Here is a 19,689-nt window from a genome sequence, read left to right on the forward strand (position 1 = left end):
ATCTTCTTTAAAAAAAACATTTAGTTGTGCTCAATTCTTCAGCTAATAAAAACATAAAAGAACAAAACATAATGTCTTTCCTTGCTCTTCAGGGGAGTTTATTGCTAAAACTCCCCTGAAGAGCAGGGGAACCTGTGAAACAGACCTGTCGGGATGAAATAGCATCCGTGTGTTTTTCCTAACCTAAAGAATATTCCGCTCTACTACGGTATTGAGCACTGTGACAGGCCCAAGTCATCACAACATCATGTTTCGGCTACGCTCTTTTGGGATCAAAGTACGTCTTGTTTAATCGGCCAAATTTTTGGTGCCTCAATAGTTAATAGTGCGCAAATAATGAACTACCGTAGTTTTCGGACTATAAATCGCTCCGGAGTATAAGTCGCACTGGCCGAAAATGCATAATAAAGAAGGAAACAAACATATAAGTCGTACTAGAGTATAAGTCACATTTTTTGGGGAAATGTATTTGATAAAATCCAACACCAAGAATAGACATTTGAAAGGCAATTTAAAATAAATAAAGAATAGTGAACAACAGGCTGAATAAGTGTACGTTATATGACGCATAAATAACGAACTGAGAACGTGCCTGGTATGTTAACGTAACATAATATGGTAAGAGTCATTCAAATAACTATAACATATAGAACATGCTATACGTTTACCAAACAATCTGTCACTCCTAATCGCTAAATCCGATGAAATCTTCTTCCTCGGTGTCGCTTCTAAACAACTCTGCCAACTCCAAAGGTAGTAAGAGTAGCCCCCGTTTTTCGCCAGTCCCTTACAAGTTTCTCGCTTATTCCAATTTTTCTTTCTGCTGCTCGATTGCCATTTTCTGCTGCATATTTCACTACTTCCAGCTTGTAACCTGCAGTATTTGATTTCCTTTTCGGTGCCATTTTTGTTCAGCCTTTCTCAGTTTTTATAAGTTACCGCCAATGTTGAAATGATCAATTTTCATAGGTACGGAAGTAGTAGCAGGTAGCATCTTTTTTTTCCCAATGCACTTCTGCCATGACCCGCCCCCGCCAAATTTTTATTGGTTGACGTGTGTGTGTGACGATTGCTGGTATACGCCTAGTCTCTTACGTGAATGAGATAAATACAAATATTTGATATTTTACAGTAATGCTCCAGAGTACAAGTCGCGCCCCCGGCCAAACTATGAAAAAAACTGTGACTCATAATCCGAAAAATATGGTATATATTAGGGCTGTCAATGGTAACACGTTGATGCATGTGATTAATACAAAAATGATATTGTGTTATAAATAATCAAAATTGAACCCAGGTCCTTCGTATTGTGAGTAGGGATGATACTCGAAACCAATTTTCCCGGTTGTTCGATAAGAAAAGAACCGAGTCCTCGGACTCGAATCCCTCAGTCATTAGGCGCAGATAGCGAAAGCAGGAAAAACAATGGACCGGAAAAAGCGCTCCAAGGTGTAATAAAGTTCAAAACAAAAGGTATAATCCAATGAATAACTTTACTGAGAGATTTGAGCAGGCTACAAACACATGACAAACACTTTTACGACCAACCGGAAACATAGCAACCAGGCTAGCAACACACCTCCTTTACGGCAGCTGTCGCAACGTTCTTAAAGCAACCGCAGCACATACATATATATATACAACATATATGACATGATCTCCATTTTTTAACTTTTGTTTTTCTTTCCTTGTAAACAAAACAAAAACACACTGTATATGTGTTGTCGGTCTAATTATAAATAATGCAGACGAGGCGTGTTTGCTGAGTTCTTGACGTTTACTTTCACAGCGTGCTCATAACCTCATTCTCAGCTGCCGGGTGGCGACATGCAACAACACTTTTTGGGGCTACCGCGCATGCTCGTCACTCCCGTTGCATGCTGGGTAGTGTAGTTGTTATATTCCCTAGCTCATAATATCACATCTTTCCCCCTATAAAGAAATAATGTTAACTCAATAAAGTGTATTTCTTTTTTTAGCTTTAACTTTTCATTTTTTATCATTGTAACCACATTTGCAAACAACTTTTCTTTCCATAGAATTTTCTTTCAATAAAGAAATAAAGTGCAAAATTGTCAAAGCATCATAACAAACAGTTATGTCAAATAGCAGCAGAAGTGCACTTTTTGGAGAGCTGTATTATTTTCAGTTTTGTGCCCAAGGGACTGATTTTATTTAACACTATTATTATTTATACACCTATAGTGATCACAGAGACAGGTTGTTTTTGTGTTACTGTATATATTTGTTTTTCTGAAAAATCCCACTTAATATACTTTGGGTAACAACAGTCAATATTTATTTTTTTTATTTTATTTTTTTAGGGGGGTAACAGGCAATATTGATTTATTTATTAGATTATATTTTTGTTCTTATATAATAAAAGTGAGCTTTTGTTAAACCAAATATTGTGTGTTTTTTTCCCATATACAACAACCTATCTGGACTCGATAAGAGAATCGATAAGGAATCGGTTCGATAAGAGGATTCGATAATAGGCTCGAACTCGATAATTTCTTATCAAACATCATCCCTAATTGTGAGGCACACGCACTAACCCCTGTTCCACCGTGCTGCCCAGCATTAAATTCATTAAATTAATTTTGCGAAAATACGCCTGGAATGGCATTAAAAAGCATTGAATTCAATGTCCATTGAATTAATTGTTTTTTATAAAATTGGAGGACTGCGCTGATAGAAGTAAGTCAATTAATCGACCGGTAAATGAAAATGAACTCCATACCTTTGCCGTCATCAATACAGTGCTGCGTCTGTCTTTGTTTATTTTCTTCGACTGCGGCTTACAAACTGGATACAAGAGCTCCTGTAAGATTTGAAAACGTGATAAGTGCTGCTTCCATATGGCAAATGAAATGGTTCTGCGGGTGACTGTAGGGGTGTAGTCCTGAACGGGGGTGTACGCTTGGTGCTACTAAATGTAAAAACATTTGTAGCACAGAAAAAAAATGTTTGCACTGAAAAAAATTGCTAGCAACATCAATCAATCAATGTTTATTTATATAGCCCTAAATCACAAGTGTCTCAAAGGGCTGCACAAGCCACAACGACATCCTCGGTACAGAGCCCACATAAGGGCAAGGAAAAACTCTCCCCAGTGGGAAGTCGATGTGAATGACTATGAGAAACCTTGGAGAGGACCGCATATGTGGGTAACCCCCCACCCCCTTTTAGGGAAACCGAAAGCAATGGATGTCGAGTGGGTCTGACATAATATTGTGAAAGTCCAGTCCATAGAAGATCCAACATATCAGCGAGTTGTCTTAAATACTACAATTTCATTAATACCACTCAAACAATGTGCACTCATACATATAAACACACTGCCATCCTACTGTAACGCTCAATTAAACACAGAGAACACTCCTTAACTTTGCTAGCACTGTCGCAAACACGAGTGCAGGGCTGGGCAATATGGATCAAAACTCATATGGCGATATAGTTTGGCCCATAAACTAACCCATACATGGAAATATCTGTTGCTGTAACTAAAAATCTCCACTATGCCTTGATTTAAAATTTTGGGGAATGATAGCGATCCCAAATACACACAAACAGGTACCACCAAGGAAGAAAATTAGGTTTTGTATAATAACCCTAACCCATAATATAAGAAAAGTCAAATATAATCTCCAATCTTCTTTAAAAAACATTTAGTTACGCTCAATTCTTCAGCTAATAAAAACATAAAAGAACAAAACAACATTTGTCAACTGAGGTGTAAATCCACCTTGAAATAAGATTGGTGTTTCTGAGTGATACAAATGTCATGTAAAAAGGGACTGTGAAATGAACAGACATTCCTTTTATGCTGAGATTTACATACAGAATAAGCAAAACACAAAATAGGGTGCATACATACTTTTAGTGTATGATCAGAATGTTTTACTCTTGTATTTGACTTTTAACTTCAAATGCTGTTGGATTTATTTCATCACAGCAATAATAGGCAGTGTATTACTGATTCAGTTTGGGGCACGAACTAACAGATAATTTACTAACAACAAACAACAGTCAGTAATGTTAGTTTTAAGACATGGCAACATGGCACTGTTCAAGTAAACAACCAATATAGCCAAATAACAACATTAGATTATGTCTGGTGCAACAGCAGTGCAGAACTGACATCTAACGTAAAAGAAGGGATGAACAAATATTCAGTAGATGGAAGCCCTGGAGGCATTTGTGATTAAGGGCTAAATAAACTATGCAGTACAGTAGACATTAGAAATGATCATCTTTCAGTTACATTTGAGTGTATAAATATGTTAAGCTGCAGCCATGCCCTCTCACACAGCAGTTATGTTACATTTCTAACTGGACTACCTGCAGTGGTGCTCCTGCTGCTTGTTCAAACTGACCCACATCGGTTGTAAGATTTGTTTTCACGCTCTGATTTTACACACTAGGTGAAGAACAACTGATTTGATTAGCTACCACCACGTGACTCACATTCTGACATGTCACCATAGCAACAACGTCACAAACAATGCTAGCTGATTTGACAGCGTACTTTCTGGGCTCCCACCAAGACAAACGGAAAGTTTGCAATAGATCAGAGACCCTTAGGACCTGGGGCAACTCTGTATCACTAGTTGCTAGGTTGTTTGTAATGGAAGCACACAAGGCTAACTGTTTAGCTCACTACCATTACATTTCGTAGGATTAAACAATAATTTAGAAATAAATAATTTCTAATGACCTTTTCCTCCTCCACTGAACTGAAACTGTGTGCTTGATAACGCTGCTGTGCACACTCGCTCCGGGCTGGAGCTGTACTAGGCGGCTCCATGCTGCTTTGTTGTCGGTAGGGGAAAGACAACGCTGTGTGACTGCTCAGGTGTCGCGGTTTGGAGGTGCATTGATAGTGTTCTTATATTGCCCGCTGAAACCATCAAATTCTGAAGCAGAGCTGCTGCCTCGGTTAGGCTACCTGTCAGCAGTTAGGCAGACATTTTGTTCGTGAACAACTTGGCTGAAAGTGAAAACCTCTCACAAACACAACTGAAAACCTCGCACACACACAACTGAAATCCTGTCACACACACAACTGGATTTTATTCTCTCATACACTACTTAAATTCTCTCACACACATTACCGTTTTTTTTTTAAATTTTTTATCTCATACGCACTACTGTAAACCTTTCACACACACAACTTAAATCCTTGTACACACAACTGAAATATATTCTCTGATACACACTACTGAAAATCTCTCACACACACTAGTGAAAACCTCTCTCTTCCACACAACTGAACTCCTTTCACACACACAACTGAATTTTTTTTCTCTCACACACACTACTGAAACACTGTCATACACACAACTGAAATGTGTTCTGTATTATAATGAAAACCTCTCTCACACACTGCTGAAATTCTCTCACACACTGCTGAAATTCTCTCACAGACACTAATGAAATGTTTTTTCTCTTACACATACTATTGAAATGATTTCACACATACTACTGAAAATAATATAAAGTATGTGTGTTTGTGTGAAGTTCTCAGTAGTGTGTATGAGGAAAAAAAAGTTGTGTGTGTGTGAAATTATTTCAGTAGTGTATGAGAGTGTTTCAGTGGTGTGTTTGAGAATGTTTCAGTAGTGTGTGTGTGAGAGAAAATAATTTCAGTAGTGTGTGTGTGTGAGAGAAATGCAGTCATATGTGTAAGAGAATTTCAGTAGTGTGGGTGAGAAAATCAGAATCAGAAGTAGTTTGTTAAACCCCGATGGGAAATTATGAGTGTTTCAGTAGTGTGTGTGAGAGAAATACATTTCAGTAGTGTGTATGAAAGTGTTTCAGTAGTGTGTATGAGCGTGTTTCAGTAATGTGTGTGAGAGAAAACAATGTCAGTAGTGTGTATGAGAGTACTACTTCTGTACCCATTTTAAATAACTGAGAGGCCCTGCGATGAGGTGGCGACTTGTCCAGGGTGTACCTCGCCTTCTGCTCGATTGTAGCTGAGATAGGATCCAGCACCCCCCACGACCCCGAAGGGAATAAGCGGTAGAAATGGATGGATGGATTATGATGTGCATTTTCTTTTTTTAAAGGAAGAGTACATGCAGATGTACTGTAAATACTGCACTACGTATATATTTAAGTATATATATATATATCTATATATATATATATCTATATATATATATCTATATATATATAGATATATATATATAGATATATATATATATATATATATCTCAATCAATTATACTGTAGCTACCTGCTGGTGTTAAAGTGTATGTTAGTGTGTTATGATGTTCTTTTTTCCTAATGTCTGTGAACACACTTTATTAGATTATCGATTTAGTTGTATAAATCTGCTGTACATTATGTGTGCTTGTGTCCCTTTTTTTTTAGTAATACCTATACAAAAACTCACAATAATATCTGATTGAATGCTTATAATATTATGACAGACCACCTCAAAACACGGAATGGAATTCTTTTTTTTTTTACTGAATGAGACACCTGCAATGTACATCAAAATAAAGAATGTAGGATTTCAAATGTCAACTAAGAATGATAAAACAGTGAATATCGACAACATATGAACGTCGCTCCTCTTTTACTTCTCCCACAGCCTCCTCGATCAACATCTTTTACAATTAAGCGAAACACAACAAAAATGCAACATGGCGAATTATTAGCGCAAAGGGTAAAAAACACCAACAAACTGATATAATATCACTTTTCTACAGACCTTTGTTGTAAAAATCTGATTTGAAAACAAACATTTGAAAACAGCCCTGCACATCATAATGGTGGCTACAGTTTCAATGTTAAGGGTTTTAAAAATATTTTTTGGAAAAATCGGGAGGGCCGGATTGAAAATCTCAACGGGCTGTAATTTGCCCACGTCTGGTTTAAAGCCTAACATTGTCCAATTTTAAATTAGTAAATAATCAAATAATTAAATTAATTTAAATCAAGTAATTTTACACAGTTTTTTTCTCAAGTTAGGATCAAATGTTGTGCCATTAGGAGATCTAAGCATAACTCCATGGCTAGTTCCTGGACACTGTTATCAATTGTACACACAGTCCTAGTAGATCACCCGCAGCACGCCCACTGGTAGTACATGTAATTTTATAGTTTGCACACGCTATTTAGCATTTGTTATTGATAGGTTGATTGGCAACACTAAATCGTCCCTAGTGTGTGAATGTGAGTGTAAATGTTGTCTGTCTATCTGTGTTGTACCCTGCCCTACGCCCGAGTGCAGCTTGGATAGGTTCCAGCAGCAAAAAATGGATAGATGGATGGATTTGGATCTCAGTAGATCAGGCCCAAAGTGTACAGCCTGTACACAGCTGCATCACAGTCTGTTACAGGCTATTTGCCTCATTGTTTTGATCTGATGAAATAGGTCAACCAATACGGCAAGCACAAAAACAAACTAAAATGAATATCACCATCCTGTCTAAAAATCCACTTACAGTCAGTGTATGTAACCTGGGGGTTATTTTGGGGTGTAGATGCACTGGCTGATATTTACCTGTATAATATTTGTTTTCTTTGTCTCCTATTACATTGCTAATGGAACACAACTGAACCGTCACCTTTTACAACCTTCCAATATTGCAAATAAAAAGGATTAAACATCAAATATAATCCTCTACTAATCTGTCTACAAAGATGATGCTCAACTATGAGGATTGGAAACAGAAAGTGTTACATTGGTAATTACTCGGCATACAAATTAGTCCTAATCTGTGCTGAGGCTCGCTTTTGAAATTTTAACAAACAGAGTCAGGACCTTGAGAAACTCATTGCGACACATCAATGCATTTCATTACTTTTCTTGACAGTATTGTTGTTCTTGTAAAATTCTGCTGTTGATTTGTTTTGACCGTTAATTCTAAAGGTCAGATCCTTTCTGATTGTCATTTTGGGATATCAACTGCCTGAGTCCGTTTTTGCTTTTACTGTATCTGACAAATATGTATATTTTTTACATAGGCTGTTGATACCTTAGTATGATTTATTAAATTACTTATACACTATATAGAAGCTCTATAATAGAGCAACTATGAAAAACTACAATTTACTGAAATTTATAACTAAGTGAACAGCATTTATTTTTCACTCTTGATTATATACAGTATGTACTATAGATGAGTCCTGAACTGATTTTATTCCCAGTTGGTAAATTACACCAATTCCTGTTGAATAGAAATGTGAATTCAGACAAACCTAATTGTCGTTGTTTTACCCCTTCAACTTGATTGTAATGCTCTTGTCAACTAGTTGTTTTTATTTTTTTTATTTTATATTATATTGTTGTTATATTAGTATTTTATTTATTATGTATTATTGTATGATATTTATGATTATGATTATTATTATTTTTACATGTTTTGCATAACAGAATCCATAAGAAAATGTCCACTGCAGGGGACGCTGGATGTAGGGAGGGTATATGTTGAATCTACATAGATATTATTGTTATTATTGTTTTGACCATACAGTACTCCGGAAACAGAATTCTTTATACATTCATTGCATCTAATCTGCTTTCATTATAAGCTCATATCTGTCCTCTGCCTGCTGTTCTCTAATTCCTTGCTCTTTCTTTCTTTGTGGTACAGATACAGTGATGGATACAAGAACAGCAACGGCTGAGCTGGGCTGGATATCATTCCCTGCCAATGGAGTAAGAACATTAATATTGAATGTGAAGAAGTGCACGTTAGAGTGTATGAGTGTGTACTGTAAGGTTAGTGTGAATACACTTTGTTGTGATCTATTGACAAATGTGTTTTTTTGTAATTACATCTGCATTTAAACACCAGTAAACCACTATTTATTGAAGAGTCAGTTTCTATCTGAGGTAATGTAGCACTGCATTATGCAGTCCCTCGAGGTATTCGCAATGTCGCAATCGCACTAATTCACTCATATACAACCTTCCCTGCAAATTATGTGCAGCCTCGTAACTTTGTCCAATGCCCGCAACTTCCCCCCACATTTTGGCCTCTCAGAGTAATTTTCACCAATCAAATGTGTCTCTGAGCAGTGCTCATACGTGCGCGTCAACTGTCTAATCAAAACTATTTTTTCCTTGTGTAGACGAAGCAGGGACAGCAACAATATATCAACTCTTTATTGCTCAAACAGCTCAATTCTCATCCTTTCAGGTAGCTTAGACCTACTTTGTTGCTGTCTACGGCGCTAAGCCTTCTGGGTAATGTAATTTCATAAACATCCACCTCCTAGTTTACATTAATTTATATATTTATTTACCCTTTTTAATACAGGATAGAACAGATTGTCATTTACAATGCTGACCTAGCGAAGAGGCCGTATTTACTTGAAAGAGATGTTGAAGTTGGTAGAGTGGCCGTGCCAGCAATCGGAGGGTTGCTGGTTACTGGGGTTCAATCCCCACCTTCTACCATCCTAGTCACGTCCGTTGTGTCCTTGGGCAAGACACTTCACCCCTGCTCCTGATGGGTGCTGGTTAGCGCCTTGCATGGCAGCTCCCGCCATCAGTGTGTGTGAATGGGTGAATGTGGAAATACTGTCAAAGCGCTTTGAGTACCTTGAAGGTAGAAAAGCGCTATACAAGTATAACCCATTTATTTATATTTATAAATGTGATGATAATCGCTCATCGTCTTTTGTTTACCAACAACAATTACCGCTATGTATCCCTCTCAACGGTTCACAAATGCTTTTAACGTGCGTAGGAGAATGTGTTAAAACATAAATTAATATTTAAGATCAACCAACAGTTTTCAAGCGTAAAACATACACTGCAAATGTTTGACAGACAGCAAGAAGCCTTTGGTCATCTTTTTCTTGGTTTTAAGTTCGACTATGATTTTAAATGGGAACAGCAGACTAATTATGTTGTTTGATCCGGTTTTTATTATCTAAGACTTTTAGCCAAAATTTAATTAGTTATATATTTAACAACTTTAAGCAGGTAATCCATGCTTTTATTTACGTCGATCATAATATTTTATTAGAGCGTATCAAAACACGTATTGGTATGTCAGACTTAGCCTTGTCTTGGTTTAACTCTTATCTTACTGACAGGATGCAGTGCGTCTCCCATAACAATGTGACCTCGGACTATGTCAAGGTAACGTGCAGAGTTCCCCAGGGTTCGGTTCTTGGCCCTGCACTCTTTAGTATTTACATGCTGCCGCTGGGTGACATCATACGCAAGTACGGTGTTAGCTTTCACTGTTATGCTGATGACACCCAACTCTACATGCCCCTAAAGCTGACCAACACGCCGGATTGTAGTCAGCTGGAGGCGTGTCTTAATGAAATTAAACAATGGATGTCCGCTAACTTTTTGCAACTCAACGCTAAGAAAACGGAAATGCTGATTATCGGTCCTGCTAGACACCAACATCTATTTAATAATACCACCTTAACATTTGACAACCAAACAATTACACAAGGCGACTCGGTAAAGAATCTGGGTATTATCTTCGACCCAACTCTCTCGTTTGAGTCACACATTAAGAGTGTTACTAAAACGGCCTTCTTTCATCTCCGTAATATCGCTAAAATTCGTTCCATCTTGTCCACTAGCGACGCTGAGATCATTATTCATGCGTTCGTTACGTCTCGTCTCGATTACTGTAACATATTATTTTCGGGTCTCCCTATGTCTAGCATTAAAAGATTACAGTTGGTACAAAATGCGGCTGCAAGGCTTTTGACAAAAACAAGAAAGTTTGATCATATTACGCCTATACTGGCTAACCTGCACTGGCTTCCTGTGCACTTAAGATGCGACTTTAAGGTTTTACTACTTACGTATAAAATACTACACGGTTTAGCTCCAGCCTATCTCGCCGATTGTATTGTACCATATGTCCCGACAAGAAATCTGCGTTCAAAGAACTCCGGCTTATTAGTGATTCCCAGAGCCAAAAAAAAGTCTGCGGGCTATAGAGCATTTTCTATTCGGGCTCCAGTACTCTGGAATGCCCTCCCGGTAACAGTTAGAGATGCTACCTCAGTAGAAGCATTTAAGTCCCATCTTAAAACTCATTTGTATAATGTAGCCTTTAAATAGACCCCCCTTTTTTAGACCAGTTGATCTGCCGTTTCTTTTCTTCTCTCCTCTTCTCCCCTGTCCCTTGCGAGGGGGAGTTGCATAGGTCCGGTGGCCATGGATGAAGTGCTGGCTGTCCAGAGTCGGGACCCCGGGTGGACCACTAGCCTGTGCATCGGTTGGGGACATCTCTGCGCTGCTGACCCGTCTCCGCTCGGGATGGTTTCCTGTTGGCCCCGCTGTGGACTGGACTCCCGCTGATGTGTTGGATCCACTGTGGACTGGACTTTCACAATGTTATGTCAGACCCACTCGACATCCATTGCTTTCGGTCTCCCCTAGAGGGGGGGGGGGGGGGGGGGGGGGGGGGGGGGTTTACCCACATATGCGGTCCTCTCCAAGGTTTCTCATAGTCATTCACCGACGTCCCACTGGGGGGAGTTTTTCCTTGCCCGTATGTGGGCTCTGTACCGAGGATGTCGTTGTGGCTTGTACAGCCCTTTGAGACACTTGTGATTCAGGGCTATATAAATAAACATTGATTGATGATTGATTGATTGATTTCATCACGATTACAGTTCGTCCGAAACATGAGCACATCACCCTATTTTAGCATCCCTTCACTGGCTCGCAGTTCATTTTGGAATTTATTTAAAATTGTTATTGTATGTTTTTAAAATCTCTTAATGGATTAGCGCCACAATACATGTCAGACCTTTTAAAAATCTACACCCCCAAAAGGTCTCAGAGGTCAGCCGATCCATTTCTCTTTGTCGTCCCAAAAACCTGTTTAAAATCCAAATTTCTGCCGTGTCTCCAAAACTTAGGAATGTTTCCCTTTTGTTATTCGGACGCCACCCGCTTCAATGAGTTTTAAATCATATCTTTAAATATATGTTTACTCTTTGGCTTTTAAACCAGCATCAGAGGTGTGTGAGCTTAGTCTATTTTATTTTATTTTATGTATTTATTCTCTTTTTAGTTTTTTTTTCTTTTTTACACTTGACTGTCCTTAGTTTTATTCTGCTTCTGAATATTTGTTTTAACTAATGTGCAGCACTTTGTGAAACTTGAATTGTTTTGTTTTTAATGTGCTGTTTAAATAAGGTAGAATGGATTGGATTTTTCTTTTATAATTATAATGAATTAAAACGGCACAGTTATTTGACAATGAGTTAAAATTGACTAAGTGCAGGGGTCGGCAACACAAAATGTTGAAAAAGCCATATTGGACCAAAAATACAACAAAAAAAAATCTGTCTGGAGCCTCAAAAAATTTAAAGCCTTCTTTCTATAAGTGATATAATGAAGTCAACACATGATGTAAGTGTCTATATTAGCTATATTAGCCTACTATCAAAATGACTATTTTTCGCAGGCTGAAGCAAATCTTCGTTGACAGAAATGTTGAAATGTAAAATAAATTTTACCCATTTTTACAACATTGGAAAACATTAGTAAAACGCAGGCTTCTCAGGGGGTGAGATAACTCCTCTAAATTACTGGCTTAGAAGTTAAAGGAAATGACAGTCTGTCTTCTTCTAATGGATTTATTACAATTTTTGCAAGCTGGGTTACGTTTGCTGTGGTCTGGAATAACATGGCACACAAACAACTATCAGAAATGCAGGCATTATTATATACAGATAATATGTCATGAGAAATGCAGATATAAATTAAATACTCAGAGGACATAAGTAAAGGAAAGAAAATGAGCTCAAATATACCTACAAATTAGGCATAATGATGCAATATGTACATACGGCTAGCCTAAATAGCATGTTAGCATCGATTAGCTTGCAGTGACCAAATATGCCTGATAAGCACTCCAACAAGTCAATAACATCAACAAAACTCACCTTTGTGCATTCACGCACAGCATAAAAAGATTGGTGGACAAAACGAGATAAAGAATGAGTGGCATGAAATGTCTTTCTGTAGCATCTTTGCAGAAAGTTATACATGTAAACAAACTACGGTGAGTTCAAGGACCGCCAAATTTAGTAGGACAAAACGGCGCCCGCCAAATACTCTCATCAGTGATTCATGTTTAAAATAAACAGTGGGATTTGTAACAATTAGGGAGGTTTGTGCAAAAATTAGGGATGTTTGTGCCATGTTGTCCTACAGAAACCACATTAAAACTAAAATATATGTTTTTCTTCATCTTTTTCAATTTTCATACATTTTTCAAAAATGTATAAATGTAGGGCGGCGCTAAAGAGCCTTATGCGGCTCTAGAGCCGCAGGTTGCAGACCCCCGTTCTAGTGTCTACTTTTAAGTCTATGTGTTGTACAACGAGTAAAGCATCAATGTAGTATATGTTTTCTAATTTGTGTTGAAATCCTGTGCTTTTTTAAGTTAAGGTTATAAGAAACACTTAAGATATGATGATGAAAAATTTCATAAAAAATTCACAACATTTTGTTGATTCCCAGTTGATTCAATGTCATTGAAAAAAATATGCCTCAAAACATCTGCAACTTTCTGAAAAAGCTGCCGCAAATTTACCTAATGGCAAAAAAAAATCTGCAAAATCATGGATCACGGAGGCTTATGTGGTATACCACATAAGCCTCCGTGATCCATGATCATACTGTATGTAAACATACAGTATGATTAATGCATGTTTGTTTTTGGTGCATAGCCAACGTAAGAGTTTTTTTTGAGGCCAAGAGGAAACAAAATGTGAGGAGTGGGGAGAAAAAAAACCCTTTAATCTGAGTCAAGGTTTGCTAAAGCCATTAATCATTTAGCCTCTCATATCTCCTCTCCACACTCCCCCCACCCGCCTGTTTGTCTTTCTCAGTGGGAGGAGGTGAGTGGCTATGATGAGAACCTCAACACCATCAGGACGTACCAAGTGTGCAATGTGTTTGAGCCCAGCCAGAACAACTGGCTCCTCACCACGTACATCGACAGACGGGCGGCGCTCCGCATCTATGTGGAAATACGCTTCACTGTGAGAGACTGTGCTTCCATTCCCAGCGTCCTTGGCTCCTGCAAAGAGACGTTTAATCTTTACTACCTAGAAACAGATAGGCCTGTGTCAGAGGGTATCAGAGGTGTGGAGAACTTGACAAGTGCTCCCTTCCTGAAGGTAACGACTCAATAATGAGTTTTGCCATAATGTTTGCATGCCTTTACTAACATGACATACTGTTTCTCACCCAAAATACCAACAATACTACTGCGCTTGGTAATCATTTTTACATTAGCAGTGATATCTCAGGTTTTCCCATACATTAACTTATTGTTGCGGCCCGCCACAAACAAATTTAAATCCCCACAAATAGATTTGGTGGCAGTATGCATCTTAACTCTGCTTCGTAACATAACTCATACGCACCTGGTCTGCCAGAGAATAATATGACGTAGAAACATTTTAAAATACAGCAAAAAGGCATTATGTAAAAAAAAGATTACATAATTATACTAATATATTAAATATTTGTCTTTTTATATACATACACTAGGGTTGTACGGTATACCGGTATTAGTATAGTTCCGCGATACTAATGAATAATATTCGGTACTATAGCAAGGCAAGGCAAGGCAAGGCAACTTTATTTGTATAGCGCTTTTCATACACAAGGCAGACTCAAAGTGCTTCACAGACAACAAAGTGAAATGAAAGAAAATAAAAGCAAAATTAAAATGCAGACAGTAAAAATAAAAACAGTGCAGACGTTAAAAGTTAAAAGATTAAAAGATTTAGCTGAAAGCTAAGGTGAACATAAAAGTCTTCAGTCTAGTTTTAAAAGTAGTGAGAGTTGGGGAGAGTCTGACATCTTCAGGAAGTTTATTCCAGCTATGTGTTGCATAGTGACTGAATGATGATCTCCCTTGATTTGAGTTTACTCTTGGAACCGCTAACAGATTGGTCTCAGAAGATCTTAGTGATCTAGAGGGCGTATATAGTGGGAGCATATCAGTGATATACTTGGGCCCTAGACCATGTAGTGATTTATATGTGAGCAGGAGGATTTTGAAATCTATTCTCTGATGTACAGGGAGCCAATGTAAGGATTTAAGAATTGGTGTAATGTGCTCACATTTTTTGGTCGCCTCTAAAAAGTACCGGTCCACCACCCCCGCGCTTCCCCGTCGTCGTCACGTCGTGTCATTGCTGGTTTACGAGCAGACGAGCATGTTCGCCATCGCACAATCACGGAGTACTTACAAGCAGATACAGTGTGTAGACAGAAAAGGGAGAAAGGATGCATTTTGGTCTAAAAACTAACGATAAAGGTGAAGTTATAACACTGAAATGCCCACCGGAAGAGGTGCTTTAAGACATGGCTAGCTAGCTAGCGGCTAAAGTCCAGCCGCTCTCAGCTGTGTTTTAGCTTACCGTATTTTTCGGAGTATAAGTCGCTCCGGAGTATAAGTCGCACCGGCCGAAAATGCATAATAAAGAAGGAAATAAACATATATAAGTCGCACTGGAGTATAAGTCACATTTGTTGGGGAAATTTATTTGATAAAACCCAACACCAAGAATAGACATTTGAAAGGCAATTTAAAATAAATAAAGAATAGTGAACAACAGGCTGAATAAGTGTACGTTATATGACGCATAAATAACCAACTGAGAACGTGCCTGGTCTGTTAACGTAACATATTATGGTAAGAGTCATTCAAATAACTATAACATATAGAACATGCTATACGTTTACCAAGCAATCTGTCACTCCTAATCGCTAAATCCGATGAAATCTTATATGTCTAGTCTCTTACGTTAATGAGCTAAATAATATTATTTGATATTTTACGGTAATGTGTTAATAATTTCACACATAAGTCACTCCTGAGTATAAGTCGCACCCCCGGCCAAACTATGAAAAAAACTGTGACTTACAGTCCGAAAAATACGGTAATCTAAATCACTAATCCTCACCTCCATGGCGACAAATAAAGTATGTTTCTTACAAGTATCATCCCAGCAGGACAAGGATAAGCTAAACATGCTTCACTACACACCGTAGCTCACCAGTTTGGCAACTCTATTCTTTAGCCCTCAGGTAATATACTTCCGGTATTGTGACTTGTGTTTACATCCGTCACGTCAAAAATATACCGTCTCGCTGGCTACTAGGGTTGTACGGTATACCGGTATTAATATAGTACCGCGATACTAATTAATCATATTTGGTACTATATCGCCTCTAAAAAGTACCGGTCCGCCTCCGAGCAGAGGAGCATGTTCCGCAGTGCACAATCATGGAGTACTTACAAGCAGACACAGTGTGTAGACCGAAAAGGGAGAACAGACGCATTTTGTCTTAAAAAATAACGATAAAGGTGAAGTTATAACGCTGAAACGCCCTCAGGAAGAGGTGCCTTAAGACATGGCTAGTTGGCGGGTAAAGTCCAGCCCCACTCGGCAGTGTTTTAGCTACTTCTAAATCACTAACCCTCGCCTCCAGGGTGACAAATTAAGTGAGTTTCTTACAAGTTATCATCCCTGCAGGACGAGGAATAGCTAAACATGCTTCACTACACACCGTAGTAAATGTAAACAAACGCCATTGGTGGATCTACACCTAACATCCACTGTAATGATACCAAGTACAGTAGCGTATCTAGTCGATATTACTATGATTACGTCGAAATGTTTTGCCATCACAACATCTTCTTTCGTTTTTTTTTTATTTATCTTATGTTTATAAACTGTAAACAAACGGCATTGGTGGATCTACACCTACTGTAATGATAAGTACAGGAGCGTATCTAGTCAATACTACTATGATTACATCAATATTTTTTGGGCATCACAACGTCTTCTTTCGTTTTTTTAAAATGTATATTATCTTTATAAACTCAGATAATATGTCCCTGGACACATGGGGACTTTGAATATGACCAATGTATGATCCTGTAATGACTTGGTATCGGATTGATACCCAAATTTGTGGTATCATCCAAAACTAATGTAAAGCATCCAAACAACAGAAGAATAAGTGATTATTACATTTTAACAGAAGTGTAGATAAAACATGTTAAAAAAGAAAGTAAGCAGATATTAACAGTAAATGAACAAGTAGATTAATAATTAATTTTTTACCACTTGTCCTTAATAATTTTGACAAAATAATAGAATGGAAAATGACACATTATGTTACTACATATGTCAGCAGACTAATTAGGAGCCTTTGTTTGCTTACTGACAAGTTGTCTTGTATGTTCACTATTTTATTTATGTACATTAAAAATATGTTTAATGTACCCTAAGATTTTTTGTTAAAATAAGCCTATAATTAAATATTTTATGGTCCCCTTTATTTAGAAAAATATCGAAAAGTATCGAAATAATTCTAGTACCGGTACCAAAATGTTGGTATATGGACAACACGAACATACACAATGTTTTTTTTTTGCCTCAATAAATATGTGCATGCACATGCATCATGGTCAATTATGAAAAGTATACAATTGCTAAAGTTTTGCACGCAACCCTGATCTACCAAGCTACTGCACAGAAAATTGTTTCTCTGAAATGACCAAAATAGAGAGTGCAGTCTATTTCGCGTCTTCATTAATATGCAGAATATATGCTGTTTGTTAGAACAACCCCCCAACACTAAAAGGAGAGGACAATAAAATAATCAATTTAGCACTCGCAATGTGAATCATCAAGACCAAAACGGTTCTGCGTCTATATTTTGAATATTGAATAGAATGTTTGTGCAAACTGTCACAGTTACGCACAAATTGCTGTGAAAAAGAAGGAGATTGCGCAGCAAAGACAGACGATTGAGAGCTATAATATTCCATCTGTGTGTGCTTATTTTGACTGTCAGAAAAAAATAAAAATACATGTAGTCTATTCAGCAATATTAAAAGTACCGAAAAGTATCAAAATAATTTTGGTACCGGTACCAGTCCCAAAATATTGGTACCTGGACAACACTACTGGCTAATAATAAATACTCTGGAACTACAACTGGTTCGATAATAACAGTGTTCGATCTGTAATCATCCAAATATGATTAGCAACAAAGTAGAGAGCGGTCAATGTTGTAGCTCGGAGAGCGACCTCAGGCGATAACAAGCTAGCTCGCTAGATGATGCTAACTTTGCTAACTAGATAGCTTGTTTCGGCATCCATGATCGTCTCCCTTTTCTGCAATTTAGTGCGGCATTTAGGCAAGGTCAACAGCGAGTACTTGCGGCTGAGGCGAGCGTTCAAGAATTTTTGCTTGGATCCCACTTTTTTTATATTTCACTAGAAAAATGTGTAAGTGATATCTTGATGCGATAATTAGTTTTTTAAAACGCAGATTTCCGCATTTTTGTGGACATTTCACATGCCTGATTCTTGTATAAAGCAGAATAATGTCACCTGGATAAGTTGTGCACAACAAAGCTAGTGATGACCTAACCCCTTTAAAGCAAGAACACATACTTTTTTTGCTCCCTTCGCAACAGGTGGACACCATTGCAGCAGATGAGAGTTTTTCCCAAGTAGATTTTGGTGGAAGATTGATGAAAGTCAACACGGAAGTGCGAAGTTTTGGCCCACTGTCAAAAGGCAAAGGGTTCCATCTGGCCTTCCAGGATCTGGGAGCCTGTATGTCACTCTTGGCTGTCAGAGTATTCTACAAAAAATGTCCCAGCATTGTTCAAAACTTTGCCTACTTCCCAGAGGTAAGGATTATATCCTATTCAGCTGCTGTTCCTGTCTGAGTTTTGTGATTAAAAATTAATTTTAAAAAAAAAATGTCTGTTTGTGGGGGGTTTCAGACACTTACTGGAGCAGAATCCACATCACTCGTCATTTCTCGAGGAAGTTGTATACCCAATGCAGAGGAAGTGGATGTGCCCATAAAGCTTTACTGTAACGGCGATGGCGAGTGGATGGTACCCATTGGCAGCTGCAGCTGTAAACCAGGTTATGAACCAGACAATGGCAACTTGTGCAGAGGTAATTTTTTTCATTATTAGGCTTACCAAAATAAAAATAAAATCAACAGAACCCACACACAGATGCATCACTTCAATAGAAGTAATCACTTGTAGACTAAATTGATTCATTTTAATGATCTGCTACAAGCACATGCACGTCACTTTTATTTTGCAACAAAAGCTGAAGCAACTCTATGACAGCAAAAAAATATTTATTGAAAATCAGTAATTAGCAAACATAAAGCATCCAAAGGAGCTGTCAGGCCATGCAAACTAGAGGAAAAGTGACCAGCTGTGATTGACAGCCTGATGCACTTGTGAAAACTGTATGTTATTTTTAAAGGGGACCTTTAATGCAAAACCAAGTTTTATTACCTATTGGCACCTGTTTTTGTGTATTTGGGATGAGCATAAGTCCGGAAAATTTGAAATCAAATCATGGAGGTATGGCAAAGATGTTTATAAAACAATATTGCCTTCCTTCATCCTTCTTCCAAACAAGTCTGGACGATTGAACGATTTGTGACGTATTTCTCAGGTGTGATGTCAGCGAACATCTCCATATATGGTAGAGATTTACCCAAAGATCTTTCCGCGATTGTAGTCCTAGCTCAGGGGTCGGCAACCCAAAATGTTGAAAGAGCTATATTGGACCAAAAATACAAAAAATAAATCTGTCTGGAACCGCAAAAAATTAAAAGCCTTATATAAGTGTTATAATGAAGGCAACACATAATGT

At 37.9% G+C, this 19,689-nt stretch overlaps 1 protein-coding gene across 1 annotated transcript in view; it reads left to right on the forward strand.

The window, feature by feature from the left end:
* Positions 1-19,689, forward strand: part of LOC133635234 (ephrin type-B receptor 1-like) — a 242,736-nt gene that overhangs the window by 81,611 nt on the left and 141,436 nt on the right. Inside the window, exons 2-5 of the mRNA XM_062028178.1 lie at positions 8,613-8,677; positions 13,852-14,142; positions 18,474-18,692; positions 18,789-18,969. Coding sequence (XP_061884162.1) covers positions 8,613-8,677; positions 13,852-14,142; positions 18,474-18,692; positions 18,789-18,969 — 756 coding nt within the window. The remainder of the gene's footprint in view (positions 1-8,612; positions 8,678-13,851; positions 14,143-18,473; positions 18,693-18,788; positions 18,970-19,689) is intronic.

The sequence above is a fragment of the Entelurus aequoreus genome, linkage group LG19 (assembly GCF_033978785.1).
Source record: "Entelurus aequoreus isolate RoL-2023_Sb linkage group LG19, RoL_Eaeq_v1.1, whole genome shotgun sequence".
Lineage (NCBI taxonomy): Eukaryota > Metazoa > Chordata > Actinopteri > Syngnathiformes > Syngnathidae > Entelurus > Entelurus aequoreus.